The 16,905-nt window shown below is 48.4% G+C and overlaps 1 protein-coding gene across 1 annotated transcript; it reads left to right on the forward strand.

The window, feature by feature from the left end:
- The first annotated feature begins 3,466 nt into the window (after positions 1 to 3,466).
- LOC139047015 (uncharacterized) lies at positions 3,467 to 4,639 on the forward strand. Its single transcript, XM_070520951.1, has one exon. The coding sequence runs from the start codon at positions 3,467 to 3,469 to the stop codon at positions 4,637 to 4,639; it is 1,173 nt and encodes a 390-aa protein (XP_070377052.1).
- Positions 4,640 to 16,905: the final 12,266 nt, after the last annotated feature.

The following is a 16,905-nucleotide window of genomic DNA, read 5'->3' on the forward strand; positions in this document are numbered from 1 at the left end:
ACAAAAGAAAGAAAAATGGCGGGGAACTAGATCATCGTTTAACTTGGACGTGTCAGCTTACTTGCTGTACCGCCGAAAAGGGGGTGCTGTATTATTGGGAAATAATAACTCTCTGAGTGCGCTATAGAAGGAGCGCCTAAAACTGGCGAGCTACACACAAGGGCTTCTCACATTTTAATCAGACACATAATTTAGTTGCGACAAGGCCGTACACACAGTAGGATTCAGCTCTAGCTATAATGGGCCGCTAAAACGTACCCTACTTATTTATCTTCATTCATTACGTATCGCAGGCCCTGAACGGGCCAAAACGGTATAGGTAACAAAAAATACTCAGCCAAAAAACGATCGGCTGCTCGTGCGTGAGTTCCAAGAAAGAATTACTGCAATCAAGATGCAGCATGCAGAAAAAAAAATACATTTGAGTTTTCGGGAAAATCTCACACGTGCCTGGAAAGGCACGCCGAATTCAGCGTCTACGTACTCACGTCGCATACACGCGGCAGTACCGCTAAACCATTCTAGCCTCTATAGTACCGAGACGCACGTGTTTTTGATGTTGTCAAACTAGCCAACCTGGCCAAGCCACGGCCACGCCAAGCCGCCGCGTGCGTACGCCGCTACGTTCAAATGGCGCCCTCGGCGCAACAGATGTGGGCAGCTGTCGTACGCAGCAGTCTGGAACGCCCATCGCGCCGACGCTATCTTCGAGAGTGTTGCGGGAAACCTCGCCTCCTGTCAGCAGAGCGCACTTGGTCTGGGGCGGCGGAGTTCGATATATCCATTTTACACCCGGCCCCGTCCGAAATAAAAAATAAAAAATGCATGCGATTTTCCACGTGATATAGAAAGTGTTCGATATACGCAATAATTCGATATATCCGTGTTCGATATATCGAGTTTTGACTGTATATTTCACCGGTTGCCACTTGTCTTCTTCATTTGGACCATAAGAAAAAGTCTTCGTTTGGCTTCTTTCTCAACTAGAATATTCGTGGAGTGTATCGCAACATGCAGGCATCTTTTTAGCAGCGCGGAGGCCAACCCACTGTTCGAGCTTGCTGTGGCACGCGCATTAACGAAGGCGTGCGCATTCTATTCCGCCTCTTTCGTGGCGCGACGGCGCATGCGCCCTGCCCTAGCGGATTAGTCGCGAAACGTTTTGGAAGGGCCGCGCGCGTGGCCGCCCGCCGGAAGGTCCCCCGAAAAAAAATTAAAAAAAAACACTCGGACGCGCGCTGCTGCAAACACTAGTGCCGTGTACCGCGTTGAAACTCTACTGGTAGCTCGACGTTGGTGCGGCGCCGAAAACGTGCGTAGCGTAAACTGCAACTAAAGAGAGAAAGCGGCCAGGGCATCGTCCGAGTTGTCCGGACTGCACCGTGAGCCAGGTAGTTGCCGCCTTTCATGAATGGCTCGCTAATTTATGCGAAAATCCCGTGCGTTACACTTGGGCGACACTTAAGTACACTACGGTGCTGACGAAGACTTTTTGCAGCATGGGTACTCACTTGCTGGTGGTGGCAGGCCGTTCCCGACTGCACGTACTCGTAAGGCGCGGCAACACTGGGTCGATACGAGACCGACAAGACGCTCACTCCAATGATTGACCGACTATTGTGCGTCGCCGAAACTTTTTATCACACCAGGTCGACGTCGACGTAACCGACGAGCGCGAGTTGTACTGCGACAGGCTTTCTTGTCGAAGGCACCGGCAAAATCAGCGTGCCGACCATCATTCGAGCGAACGCCGCACGATCGGCCGTCGAACCGACAACACACCAGCGACAGCGTCTTCGCTTGTATGTATAATTAATCGTGCGCAAAATGAGTCAAGCGCGCCTGCCAAGTTAGCACCTTCTCACCCTATCAAGCCGTTCCCACGAAGTTTGAGCTAATGTTGATCCTGTTCAGCAAAGGTTAACCTGGCGCCGCCGAGTTCGTACACTCGCTACCGGCGGACCTGAACTGAAATGTAGGCAGTTAGGTCGAACGAAATTGCTTTTATAGTTTAATTCTGGCCTTAGCTATTTGAAATGAGCTACACTTCACTTCGCACGGCGCGTACACAATAAGCGGTAAGCGGCGACACAGCGCTGTGCCAACATCTGTACGTCACCGTACCTGAAGGCTGTCGGCCGCATTCGCAACGTATATGAGTGGGCTTGTATGTGTTGCTTTGACGACACATTTCTCAATTCCAGAGATGCACCGTTTGCCTCTGCGTCGAGCGGCAAACAAGAGACCGTGCATATCCGGTGTACAGCATCATAAACAACCGCCTCGCTCGTTTATACCAACGCGGTGTGAGCGATGGAATTCGCGCGTTTTCGTGAGAGAACAACGTGGCCTACAAATGGACAGTTATGCGAGCAAAGTTTCCTCTAATAATGCTCTATGGCACGCTAAAACTGTAAGTATGATGCAGTTAAAGAAAAGCGAGAATGAGTTCATTGACAGCCCGTAATACGAGTATATGTATCTGGATCACAGTTGCCGTTGTTTAAGTGGTTCGGCCGCTCGTATTGCCTCGTCTCAGGGCGTAACAACATACCACATATGCGCACATATGCATGTTTTGCTACATTTTGACACTATTTCATATCAGCGATGGACCTTTTCCACAATATTTGACGATAACAACGACCTGTGGCTGTAGATGTCGATGTAAACAAGGGCACCGCTTTAATGAATTCGACGCAGAAGACTGCGCTCGAAGACTGTTTGAATATGCGAAACGCCTAAATAATGTGTAAAAAGAATACAAAAAGTGATGTCCAAGTGCAAAAATCAGTGACAAATTCCAAGGCAGCCGTGCCGCCAAACGGAACTCAGCGTGCCTTTATCGGCCGCACTGTTTGCAGAGCAGCACACTCAGGCCTGCTCTCCCAGCAGTCATTGAGTTCCACATGGCTTCAGGAACGACATGCTGTCCCGAAGAAGCCATTAATAATGACTCGCCATCCATGAAACGTACAACCGACGCGCACTCAACCTGGGCGCACGTACACAAATCAGCCAGCGAAAGCCCCGGGAGCCTTCCAAAACGTTTTCAGCGACGTGCGGCAGAGGGCAGCACAGTAAAATAGAAAAGGCGGATTGCGGACGCGCTTAAAATCGGCGACACCTAAACCAACAATTAATGTCGCCACCCTGCACGCTCCAGCGGGGGAGGAGATCGAGGCACCCTACTCGTCTCACTCTCGCCTACTTTCCCCATGAGTAGTCGTTGTGCTGAAGGCGCAGAAAAAATGCTGTCCTCCGAGTTATCTCGCCCTTGTGGGTGCCCTCTCTCACCATCCGATGTCGCTCTATATTTAGACGATCTGGATTGCACTTCGTAACCGTCTGTGTACAGCAGCAGTGTGCGCGGCGTTGTGTCCCGTACTGTGATCCCGTGCTGTGATCAGCGTTCCAAGCAAGGTGCCTTACTTTGTGACGTTCAGTGACACAGCAGCACTTCACGATGGCGTCTTGGGAGTACACGCTGACAGGTTTCGGCGATTTCCTCGAGCAGCGAAGCGTGGCCTTCACGGAGCCGCTGCCCGCCAGCCGCGTCTGCAGCACCTGCGGCCGGGTGCCTTCTAGCTCAGTACTGCTGGCCTGCGGTCACGTCATGTGCGAAGACTGCCGAGGCGAAGGCTTCGAAGGATTGGCGTGCCCCTTCGACGGAAGAGCTTCCACGAAAGGCCAGCTTGTCCGGCTTCGCTTCGAGCTGTGCGACCTGGAGCAGCTGCGCGTTGTGTGCATGGTAGGAGGCAGGAAGTGTGCCGCCTTCGCTGGAAAACTGTCCGAGCTGAGGGACCACATGCTCCACTGCCGCAGCGGGGACGTGAGGTGCCCCAAGTGCCACCGAGCCGTCGCACGTGAAGCGGCCGTGAACCACTACCGCCAGTGCTGCGCCGGGAACGCCTCCGGCCATTATGCAATTGGCGTGCCAGTACAACGGGCCGTCGAGGAAATCCGATGCATCAAAGAAGATCTAGAAAGCGTGCGGCAACGGGCGTTGGGTGAGCGCGTCGGAGACGACCTTGTGAACGTAGCCAACAGTTTAGTTCAAAGGCTGGCCAGCCTTGATCGTGAGCTGTCTGAGGCGCAGGAAATGGCGAGGGGCGTAGAGCGAGCGAACGCTCCGCTTCAATCATCGATGAAGCCACCGACGCCAGGACCTTATCGTGCAGCGTCAAAGCCCGGCGTGTTCATCGCTACTTGCAATTTCAGCAATGTGTTCGCCGCGCGCGACACATTGACGCAAACTAGAAAGGAACACACGGTATCGAGCAACATCTGCACGCTGAGCGGTTACACCTTTCGTCTGGATTGCCAGTTCTTGTTGTCGGGAGGTCAAGGCAGTGAAGAGGTGAACGTCAAGTTCGTTATGTTGCTCCAGGAAGGGGAATGGAACGATTACCTTGAGTGGCCTTTCTCGAAGAAAGTGACGTTGATCATCGCGCACCCGAGAGATGAGACCAAAGATGTTAGGCTCACGGCAGCCGCTGAAGGTTTTAAGAGTGTCAAGAAGCCGCGCCCTGGTGTTTTGAACTCTGGTTGCTCGACGGAGACGAAGAGTTGGAAGGACATTGAATTTCAAGGCTACGTTATTAAAGGTGCCCTCTACATCAATGTGGAATTTGAGTAACAGGCAATATAGTTTTGGCTAATTCAGTTTGTTAGCTTCATGAGTCAGCATCGCTGACGAATCTATACTTTCAATCGTGCCACGCCCTTTGCTACTGCAGAAGGTAGAAGTAGAACCATTTTCCCTCATTGTGTGTGCATTTTTCTTTTTTTTTTGGCGCGGGGATCTCGGCAAAAAGTTTCGAGCCATTTTGTATTTCTATTTTCTTGAGCACATACGTTGCTCAAGGCAGTTATGTGACTGGTGACATTTTTTAATGGATAAATAAAGTTTGGTCGAATCTGTGACGGTTGCAACGCTTGCTTGACATTTCGCATGGCATTTGCATACGCGAATGAAGCAGACAGCAGCATAGAACAATGAAGAAACCACGGGGTATCAGTGCTGATGAGAGCGCGGCGCATGATTTTTGCCATTTATAACAGGTTAATACCGATGGACAAGCGGGCAGCATTCTCAAAACAAGCTCAAGTAAGCGGCCATGATTCAAAGTAGCTATATAAAGGTAGAGAAGTAGAACAGAAAAATTGGCTGATCTTATGCACTGTGGTAATCGATGTAAGCGAAGCTTTGTACGCTGTTTGGTTTGATAGACAATAATTAATGATCTTCGCAGCAAATGTGTAATTTTTTCAGCGTTTAGTCCAATACGAGAGTGGTTAGTTGGTGTAAAGCGTTACCTTGCGCGCACCACTGCTGTTTGTCTGCATAGTCCACAGAACACACAGGGAGACGTGTTTGCTTGAGGCGTTGTTGCGAGTCATTGTTCATACTCTCAAAGAGGAAATTGAGCATTGTCATTGTCTCACATAGCGCACAGCATCATGGAAGAAGTATTAAACCTTAATTGAATTATAGGGCTGTGCGTACTTCAATTAGTTATTATAGTTGTATGTACACATTCTATACATATTTATATATGTATTTTATTTATAACGTCTGTTTTATTGTTATAGTTGACTTCACTAACTATATGCATGAAACGATGTCCTTTTTTTGCATTTTGTATTTTTTCAGACTGTACTGTGTAGCTACATGTAGCATATCTAGTTTATCGTACTTTGTATACACATGTTCTATGAAAAAAATTCTGTATGAACGCATACATTGTAACAATATGCCCACCTGCTATGGTCTCGATAAAGAGACTGGCAGTATTGAAAATAAATAATAAATATCCGCGGTCTGCACCCCGTTTCGCTGCGTAGTGAAGACGCTCCTGTTCTGTGTGACGCTTCTTTCGAGCCTCGACGACGAGTGCACGCCTTGGAGCCACGGGCTCCTTCTACATACGTGGCCAGCACGCTGTTGAGGCTATAGCTCAAGACGCTCGCTTCAGGCTAAGGACGATTGTCATTTTTACATTATCACAGCCCAACACCAGCATTTTTGTCGCATGGGAATTAAAACAAGCATAGCACGCGCAATACGCATAGACTGAAAGGTTGGCGCAGCAGCGCCTGCCGGTATGAGCGGAGGTGAGCGCCATCTGGCGGCGTTGCAAAAAACTCAGAGGCACGCACGACAAGACCATTGCAGCAGCAGCACCCGTAAAGTTGGGAGAAGAGGCAGAAAAAGCTTCACTTTCAAACATTGGTTGCCATCATTTGCAGCTAAATAAAGCTTGAAAACCAGCCCCGACTACAGCGTTTACATAAATTTTTTATGCCTATATGGCAAATGCTAAAGTTACGAATCGCTTCCTCACCAACAGCACGAGGAACAGGCAAAGGTAGCAGATGATAGAATGGACAAGCCAGGCAGCTTACACATTGCAGCTCTCCTGCATGCGTTAGAGGCAACGTAGCCAAATAAATCGTGGCTCTCCCAATCTGACAGGAATCTGGGTAGTCGAAGAGCAGACAAATTATGCAAAATCGGAAGCTAAAGATTCGCACCATGAGGCTTTGAGTGCAGCTGTCATGTGACTAAACTTCGCAGTAAAGCCAACTTCGCGTTGAGAAGACACGTGGCTTTGGCAATAAACACCTACAAAAATCCCATGTCAATCTGCAAATAAAGCTCTTTTGGCTTGCCCACTGGGTAGCATATGCTTGTGTGTAATATTTTCTGTGTGTTATTATCTGAAAGATTTGTTGAATCGAACTTTTTCTTGAAGTGATTGCAGCAGATTTCCTTCATTCGCCTATTGCTACAAATCATTGCATAAACAATTTGCTTCTATATTTATTGCGCTCTTATTTTAGACTGCCTGGAGAAATACGTAAGTGACCATCCAATGGGGCACCAGCACGACTTCCGGAGAACCGCCTTGCTCCTGTGCGGAAGCACCTTCGGAGCCTTTTTGCAGAAGCAGGTCGCCAGGTCAAGCGAGTGCGACAGTAAATACAAGTCTAGCGAATCTTTTTTGAATAAAGTGTGATGATATGCAACATAGTATAGTGCGATACGGTGATCTTTTATGACATGAAAATAGCCGCATACTTGGCCACATGTAGATACAAAGTGTAAACTTCATAAGATTCAAGATCACATAAAGATAGCCTGTCATGAGCTTCCCTAGTGCAATGGCTGCTCCTTCAATTGATCGCACAACTTGCCTTTGACGTGCTGTGCTCACAATCATATCCAACATGCCTCTCAGCCCCAACTGTGCCGCCCAGCCCCCACGGTGCCGCCCAGCACCCACCGTGCCACCTATCACCAGAATCCACCATGATGATGGATTCCACTATGCCCAGCAATGGGCACACTTTCAATAGGGATATGAAAACAGAAAAATCACTGTCACTTGGAAGCCAGTGCAGTGGGGAGTTATTATTACAACGTGCACAGCACTGAAGCTCAAGGACCTCCTGGTGACACAGAAGGGTATCAAGTATCTGCTGTTCAGCCGATTTGGTCAGTACGCCCTTGAAAACCTGCTCAGTACAGTGCAACTCACCTCACCGGTGCCTAGAGCAAGAGAATTCAAGTATTCTTGCGGCTCGAGGTGGCCTTGTGGCCAAGAATCCACCAAACCTATTGAGGAGTACCTGCGGCAGTATGAATGAAGGAAAAGGGCGATTTGCTTTACATCATTTGCGCTTGCTCTAGATATAGGAGCCCACTCCCGGTAAGAGCATATTAAACGTCCCGTTTCCCAGCAGGACACCTCAGCACCAGTCTCACTACACGAAAGGTCTCCCGTTTTAATCCCGTCGTCTTTCCTAGGAGGTTGGACTAGCCCATCTGATGACTGTATAGCGGCAAATCACCATCGTCGAATCGGTCGCAAGATCACGCCCATGATGACGCACCATTCCGCTGAACCCCGCCTCCAGTGTTGTGCCTTCGCCCCCGCATATGGCGCAAGCGCGTAGCAATGTGGGAATCCGAGGTCGAAGCCGTTCCCACGGTAGCAATCTACGTTGGCCCTTTCATTAATTAGCTCAGGTTGTCAGGCTCAGCTAGAGCGGTGATTTGTTGATTCGTCAACAATAGGCGTGAACGCTGCGTTGACTTTTGGATAGGCGCTGATGAGGGGGCGCGAATCGCCTCGTGGTAAACGTCTGTGACATGCTCATCGCCACATGGAGACGTAACATTACGCTCTCCTAATGATAAAAATTAAGCGCCGAATTTCTAACCAAGTAAGCGTAGTTCGCACCACACAGATGACTCTGTCCCGCTTGCAGAATTTATTTCTGTAAGGTTGACTGCTTCTCACGTACAAGCAAAGTTGGAAAATTATACTGCAGAGCTTCATCTAACATTTGAGGAGCAAGAAAGCCTGTGGTATTTCACAGGCTATACGGTGCGAAATCGAACTAGAAAACGTAAACTGTATGACATGTGTTCGAAAGCTTTGAAAACTGACGGCAATAAAAGTGCTGGTCAACCACTCACATTGAAAAACTCAATGAAAAAAAAATCTTTATGCATTTCCTCAGATTCTGTTTGTAATCTTTTGCAGCATGCATAGTGTTACTGTAGAGCGAATGAGTCTAAGCTTAGCAACGGAGAAGTGGCTGTTGAATAATTACAGGCAGCTGTAGCAGAGAAGCTTTGCGGTACCATCGAACTGCCTAAATGTCATGATGTTTTTTAGAAGCTTCTTCAAGAGTATTATATTTGCAGATTTCGGTTTGCCTTGGGCAAGAAAAGCTAGATGTGAAGAAATATGCACATCCGAGTAATATGGGGTTCGAAGAGCGTCGTGATGCGGGCGGCTGTGTCAAAAATAATGCAATCTAATGAGAAAAACTGCACTAAAGCTCGATCTACCTGTCATTGTCGAATACTAGGATATATATATTTTCTCGTCTGTTGCTTCTTACTGCTTAAAACAACGCGAACGTTTACTGGATGACTCTTTCAGCATCCCTTTCCTTGCACTGTAGTAAGGAATCATTTATCTTCCTCGAAGTCGATCTGTATCAATCGTTTCGAGCACAGGTAAATCCCTACCCACGTTAAAAAGCGTTTGCATCCTCGCTTAAAATAAGTGGCAACGTGGGGTTCGTTTTGCATTTACAGCGAGTGGGGCACAGTAGCGTGCTTCACTTTCCGAGTACATGAAATTTATATCGTATCTAGCTGAGCGAAATACGGTTTCCTGTTGTCGATTCTACAGAGCCCACTATACGATACCACGTCGTACGACATACGATAATATGTAGATTCAGATAAGTGCCGTAAAGTGCTAAATTAAAAAGTTGATTAGCGTAATTACGATAATTAAAGTCAGCATTTCGATTTCTTTTAGGCAAGATGACCGGCTATCGAGTAATTCAAATCGAGGATTACAATTGTGCTACTATCACATGCAAATTTAAAAAGTTTGGTGCAGCTAAAGAAACTCGCGGAGAAGCTCCATTGGCAGTTGTCTAAGTATGCGAAAGCATTGTGCCACTTGTTCATATCCATGCAGCCCGGTGTCATTTTCAATGCTATGAAAGTTGATCAGGCCAGTCCAGACGGCAGCGTTGCGGCATCACGACCTGGTACAAACGGTGGCGCAAGGAGCACTGATGACGCAAGCAAAGTTCTGCAGGTGCTGGCGGCAGGTGCGCTGATGACGTTCCGACCAGTACGAGTCGTTATCGCTCTTTAGTGCCTCATCCATCCATGTGGAACTATTATGAACCGCGATCAAACGTACTCAAGCGGCGGCTTCGTAGTGCACTGCCCCGCCTTGAAAACAATCTGCGATTAATGCAATTATGGAGTTTCACGTGCAGAAAACACGGTGCGATTACGAAGCATACCGTAGTGGGGGGCTCTAAAAATTTGCACCAGCTAGGGTTCTCTAACGTGAACCTAAATCTGAGTAAACTGGTGTTTCCGCATTTCGCTCCCATCGAACTGCGGCCGCAGTTGCCTGGATTCAAACCGCTACCTCGGGGTTGGCAGCCCAGATGCAGACAGAGTGCCGACCGCTGTTAGCTTCCCTCGCTGTGTTTTCGCCGCTTACTTATCTTTGCAGGGAGATACGCGGGCCCGTATATTGAAAAACAATCTGCGAATGTGGCAGCTTGAAGCGTGTGGTGAGAGATCCGTGAGCGCTGTTTTCCCACCGCTTCGTTGGCGCTGAAGCAAAAGACAGCACGAAAGTGAATTCGCTAGCTGCTGCTGGCGCTATCTGGAAAGAGGTCGTCTTATGGGACGGTTTTCTCCTTGGGTAAGCATAAAAATTGCTACGCATTTAAAAATGGCCCGTCTATTCACTAAGGCGTTGCGCTACTAAGCCCGATCGCGCGGGATGGAATTAGGGCCGTGGCGGACGCAATTCGATGAGCCTGAAATGGAAGGACGCTCATGTGCCGTGCATTGGGAGCACCTTCAACCCCAGGTAGTGGAAATTAATGCGGAGTCCGTCATTATGGGGTGCCTTCTATATAAAGCATGACTTTAGCACGTAAAACTCGATATTAATTTTTGACATACGTGTGTATGAGGGAGCACAATGCGATACTATATTTTCTCGATATTAATTGTACGCGAATGTTTTCTTCCAAGCCCGAACGAAAGGATTCCGCAAGCCCTGCACCGGATCGGTCCTTAACACTTTTTTGCTCCGGAGCTCCATGTGAACCAAGCGAAGCGAGAACCCGAACCGAGCCCTAGAGACTTAGTAAAGGTTTTCAATAGAGCAAAATCGTGGGAAAAAATAAGGGATGAGTCAGAGCGCTCTGCATTTTCCCTTATTATTGGCTCTTCAACTCACACCACGAACTCGGCTATTCAAAAGCATTAATTACTATGGCAAACCAGCAGGCACAAACTTGCACGATGGGGCAAATTTATTTCGGCGCACTGCCCAAGATCCCGGCGATAACTAGTCAACAAGTCCTACTGTAGGAAATACAAGACAGTCAGCCACGGTTGGTGGTTAAGTACAATATAAAACGTCCCCAGCCGAACGGCATATACAGGCGGCCTGTTGCACTGCTCGCTTTTCAGTGAGAAAAAAAAAAGCCACAATGGGGGCAACATACGCAGCTCAGAAAAATGAACAGCATCACCTTTAAGTGCACAACTGTGGAACCGGTATGAGTATCCTGTGCGAAGCAAAAGTACTGGTAATTGACAATGGAATCGGTACTGATCTGAAGAAATTTATTGATACGAATTTAACCAGGAATGTTACATCTCACAAACAAGCACCATGCAAATACACATCGACAATACCCAAACATCTGGGATAAGTTAAAAAAGATGAATTCAGGCACTCAGATACGCTTTCTTCGCCTTAAAAGGATGAAAAAAGTGATAGAAGCGAGCTGAATAGTTCTGGTGAAAGGACAGCACTTGTCATCGCTTCCACTCAATCGGTCAACTTATATGGGATACAAAAGCGACAAAACAAATAGGCAAGAACCGTTACTGTCGCTCCGTCACTCAAACTCCACATTCACGTAGAGGGCGCCTTTGACAATGTAGCCTTCAAGTTCAATGTCATTCCACTTCTTTGTCTCCGTCCAGTTTCCCCAATTCAAAGAACCGGGGCGCGGTTTTTTCACACATTCGTATCCTTCCATGGGAATTGTTAGCCTAATGTCCTTGGTCTCATCTCTGGGGTGCGCGATTACCATTGACACCTTCTTCGAAAATGGCCATTGAACGTTATCATCCCAGTCCCCATCGTGCAGAAACAAGATGAACATCACGTCCACATCTTCGTTGCCTTCAATTGCGGACAAGGAGAACTTGCAAACCAGCTCAAAGGTGTAGCCGCTTAGCGTGGTGACTTCGGTAGATATCTCGTGTTCCTTCTCGTCATGCGAGAGGGAGTCGCGTGCGGCGTACACATTCGTGAACTTGCAAATCGTCTGAAACACGCCCGGCTTTGACGCTGCACGAAATGGCCCTGAAGTTATTGGCGCATTCGTCGCCGATTGAAGAGAAACGGCCACTCCGTCGACGCCGTTCTCAATTTCCTGCGCCTCGCATAGTGCACGGTCAAGGCCGGCCAGTCTTTCAACTAATCCGTTTGTGCCGTTCACAAGATCATCGTCATCGTCACGCTCGTCAGACGCCCGTTGCCGCAGGCTTTCGAGATCTTCTTGGATGCCTCGGATTTCTTCGAGGGCCCTTTGTACTAGCGCCTCGCTCGCCGCATGTCGCGGTGCGTTCCCCTCGCAGCATTGCCTGTAGTGATCCACGGCCACGTCGCGTGCAACGGAACGGTGACACTTGGCGCACATCACCTCCTCACTGCGACAATGGCGCAGGTGTTCTCTAAGCTCGCACAGTTTTCCAGCGAATGTAGCACATTTCTTACCGCCGACCACGCAGAGAACGCGCAGCTGCTCAAGGTCGGACAGCTCGAAGCGAAGCCGGACAAGTTGGCGTTCCGTGAAAGCTCTTTCATCGTAGGGGCACTCCATTCCTTCGAAGACTTCGCCTCGGCATTCTTAGCACAAAACGTGACCGCAGGGCAACAGCACGGTGCTCGAAGGCAGCCAGCCGCAGATGCTGCAGACGCGACTCGACGGCATCGGGTCCGCGAAGGCGACGCGTCGCTGCTCGAGGAAATCGTTGAAGCCTGCGAGTGTGTACTCCCAAAACGCCATCGCGTAGTGCTGCTGTAGCAACAACACAAAACAAGGGACGCTGCTTATAACTCTACTGCGAAGCGATGGCAAACCTCGCACGATGACGCAACGCTACGTACATTGCCGCTAACCAGCGGCGCCTCCTCGAACAGCTATGATGCGCGCTTCCTGCAATATGTCCATATATGGCTCGAAAAAGAGCGTTTTGTCGGCGAGGAGAATGCAGCCTCGAACCATTCGCGTCGCGCCGTTCTCCTCCTCGCAGTGGCCCGGGGAGTAGAGCCTGTAGCTCGGCGGTCTGTAGATTGACGTAGCATTGGGGGCGAGCTCCACCACTGGAAACACTGGTGCCACCGTCGGCGAGACGGGGCATGAGGGTTCACGTGGACACAGCGACCGCGTCAGCTGCTTCGGAAGCGCCGACGCGACTGAAGCGAGCTGCATACTTCTCGCGAAAGGACCGGACTTATGATCGCTTCCTTTGAATCGGTCAACTTCTAGGGGATACAAAACCGACAAAGCAAATAGGCAAGAACAGTTACTCTCGCTCTGTCACTCAAACTGATGTAGAGGGCGCCTTTGACAATGCAGCCTTCAAGTTCAATATCATTCAACTTTTTCTCCTCCGTCCAGTTTCCGCTATTTGAAGAACAAGGGCGCGGTTTTTTTGACATTATTGTATCATTCCATGGGGGTTGTCAGCCTAATGTCCCTGGTCTCATCTGTGGGGTGCGCGATGACCATCGACACCTTTTTCGAGAACGGCCATTGAACGTAATCATTCCAGTCCGCGTCACACAGAAACAAGATGAACTTCACCTTCACGTCAGGTTCGGGCAAGGAGAACATGCAATCCAGCTTACAGGTGTAGCCGCTTAGCACGTAGACCAATGTAGAAATCCTTCGTTCCTTGTTGGTCTGCGAGCGTAAGTCGCGTGCGTCGTACACATTCGTGAACTTGCAAGTCGTGTTGAACACGCTCGGTTTTGACGCAGCACCGAAAGGACCTGGAGTCATTGGCTTCTTCGTCGCTGATTGAATGTAAATGGCCTCTCGGTCGACGCCGCCCTCGATTTCGTGCGCCATGCATAGTGCACGGTCAAGGCTGGCCAGATTTTCAACTAGCCCGTTGGTGCCGTTTTCAAGATCGCCGTCGCCGTCACGCTCGTCCGACGCCCGTTGCTGCAGGCTTTTGATATCTTCTTGGATGCCTCGGATTTCTTCGAGGGCCCTTTGTACTCGCGCTTCGCTCGCAGAATGTGGCGGTGTGTTTCCCTCGCAGCACTGCCTGTAGTGATCCACGGCCACGTCGCGTGCAACGGATCGGTGACACTTCGCGCACTTCACCTCCCCGATGCGACTATGGCGCAGGTGCTCTCTCAGCTCGCAGTTTTCCAGCAAATGTAGCGCATTTGTCACCACCGGCCATACACACAACGTGCAGCTGCTCATCATCATCATCATCATCATCATCATCATACCATCATCATCATCATCCAGGTTACGCCCACTGTAGGGCAAAGGCCTCTCCCATACTTCTCCAACTACCCAGTTCATGTACTAATTGTGGCCATGCCGTCCCTGCGAACTTCTTAATAGCATCCGCCCACCTAACTTTCTGGCGCCCCTTGCTACGCTTCCCTTCCCTTGGAATCTATTCCGTAACCCTTAATGACCATCGGTTATCTTCCCTCCTCATTACATGTCCGGCCCGTGCCCAATTCTTTTTCTTGATTTCATCTAAGATGTCATTTACACGCGTTTGTTCCCTCACCCAATCTGCTCTTTTCTTATCCCTTAACGTTACACCCATCATTCTTCTTTCCATAGCTCGTTGCATCGTCCCCAATTTCAGCAGAACCCTTTTCGTAAGCCTCCAGGTTTCTGCCCCATACGTCAGTACTGGTAACACACAGCTGTTATACACTTTTCTCTTGAGGGATAGTGGCAATCTGCTGTTCATGATTTGCGAATGCCTTGCAAACGCACCCCAGCCCATTCTTATTCTTCTGGTTATTTCAGTCTCATGATCCGGATCCGTGGTCACTACCTGCCCTAAGTAGATGTATTCCCTTAGCACTTCCAGTGCCTCGCTACCTATCGTAAACTGCTATTCTCTTCCGAGACTGTTAAACATTACTTTAGTTTACTGCAGATTAATCTTGAGTCCCACCCTTCTGCTTTGTCTCTCCAGGTCAGTGATCATGCATTGCAATTGGTCTCCTGAGTTACTAAGCAAGGCATTATCATCAGCGAATCGCAAGTTGCCAAGGTATTCTCCATCAACTGTTATCCCCAATTCTTCCCACTCCAGGTCTCTGAATACCTCCTGTAAACATGCTGTGAATAGCATTGGAAAGATCGCATCTCCCTGCCTGACGACTTTCTTTATTGGGATTTTATTGCTTTCTTTGTGGAGGACTACGGTGGCTGTGGAGCTGCTATAGATATCTTCCAGTATTTTTACATATGGTTCATCTACACCCTGATTCTGTAATGCCTTCATGACTGCTGAGGTTTCGACTGAATCCAACGCTTTTTCGTAATCAATCAAGGCAATATATAAGGGTTGGTTATATTCCACACATTTCTCTATCACCTGATTGATAGTGTGAATATGGTCTATTGTTGAGTAGCCTTTAAGGAATCCTGCCTGGTCCTTTACGTGACAGAAGTCTAAGGTATTCCCGATTCTATTTGCGATTACCTTGGTAAATACTTTGTAGGCAACGGACAGTAAGCTGATAGGTCTATGATTTTTCAAGTTTTTGGCGTCACCTTTCTTATGGATCAGGATTATGTTAGCGTTCTTCCAAGATTCCGGTACGTTCGATGTCATGAGGCATTGCGTATACAGGGTGGCCAGTTTCTCTAGAACAATCTGCCCACCATCCTTCAACAAATCTGCTGTTACGTGATCGTCCCCAGCTGCCTTCCCCCTTTGCATAGGTCCCAAGGCGTTCTTTCAAGTTCAAGTTCAAGTTCCTCTAGACTATTCTCTCTCACCTTATCGTTGTGGGTGTTACTGCTACTGTATAAATCTCTATAGAACTCCTCATCCACTTGAACTATCTCATCCATATTAGTAACGATATTGCCGGCTTTGTCTCTTAACGCATACATCTGATTCTTGCCTATTCCTAGTTTCTTCTTCACTGCTTTGAGGCTTCCTCCGTTCCTGAGAGCCTGTTCAATTCTATCCGTATTATAGTGCCTTATGTCAGCTGTCTTACGCTTGTTGAATAACTTAGAAAGTTCTGCCAGTTCTATTCTAGCTGTATAAGAGAATTTCATACATTGGCGTGTCTTGATCAGATCTTTCGTCTCCTGCGATCGCTTACTGGTCTTCTGTCTAACGCTGTTACCACCAACTTCTATTGCGCACTCCTTAATGATGCCCATAAGATTGTCGTTCATTGCTTCAGCACTAAGGTCCTCTTCCTGAGTTAAAGCCGAATACATGTTCTGTAGCTTGATCCGGAATTCCTCTAGTTTCCCTCCTACCGCTAACTAATTGATTGGCTTCTTATGTACCAGTTTCTTCCGTTCCCTCCTCAAGTCAAGGCTAATCCGATTTCTCACCATCCTATGGTGACTGCAGCGCACCTTGCCGAACACATCTACATCTTGTATGATGCCAGGGTTCGCGCAGAGTATGAAGTCGATTTCATTTCTGGTCTCACCATTCGGGCTCCTCCACGTGCACTTTCGACTAACCCGCTTGCGGAAAAAGGTATTCATTATCCGCATATTATTCTGTTCAGCAAACTCTACTAATAACTCTCCCCTGCTATTCCTAGAGCCTATGCCATATTCCCCCAATGACTTGTCTCAAGCCTGCTTCTTGCCTAACCTGGCATTGAAGTCACCCATCAGTATAGTGTATTTTGTTTTGACTTTACCCATCGCCGATTCCACGTCTTCATAAAAGCTTTCGACTTCCTGGTCATCATGACTGGATGTAGGGGCGTAGACTTGTACTACGTTCAATTTGTACCTCTTATTAAGTTTCATAACAAGACCTGCCACCCTCTGGTCAATGATATAGAATTCCTGTATGTTACCAGCTATATCCTTATTAATCAGGAATCTGACTCCTAGTTCTCGTCTCTCCGCTAAGCCCCAGTAGCATAGTACGTGCCCGCTTTTTAGCACTGTATATGCTTCTTTTGTCCTCCTAACCTCACTGAGCCCTATTATATCCCATTTACTACCCTCTAATTCCTCCAATAACACTGCTAGACTCGCCTCACTAGATAACGTTCT

The sequence above is a fragment of the Dermacentor albipictus genome, chromosome 6 (assembly GCF_038994185.2).
Source record: "Dermacentor albipictus isolate Rhodes 1998 colony chromosome 6, USDA_Dalb.pri_finalv2, whole genome shotgun sequence".
Lineage (NCBI taxonomy): Eukaryota > Metazoa > Arthropoda > Arachnida > Ixodida > Ixodidae > Dermacentor > Dermacentor albipictus.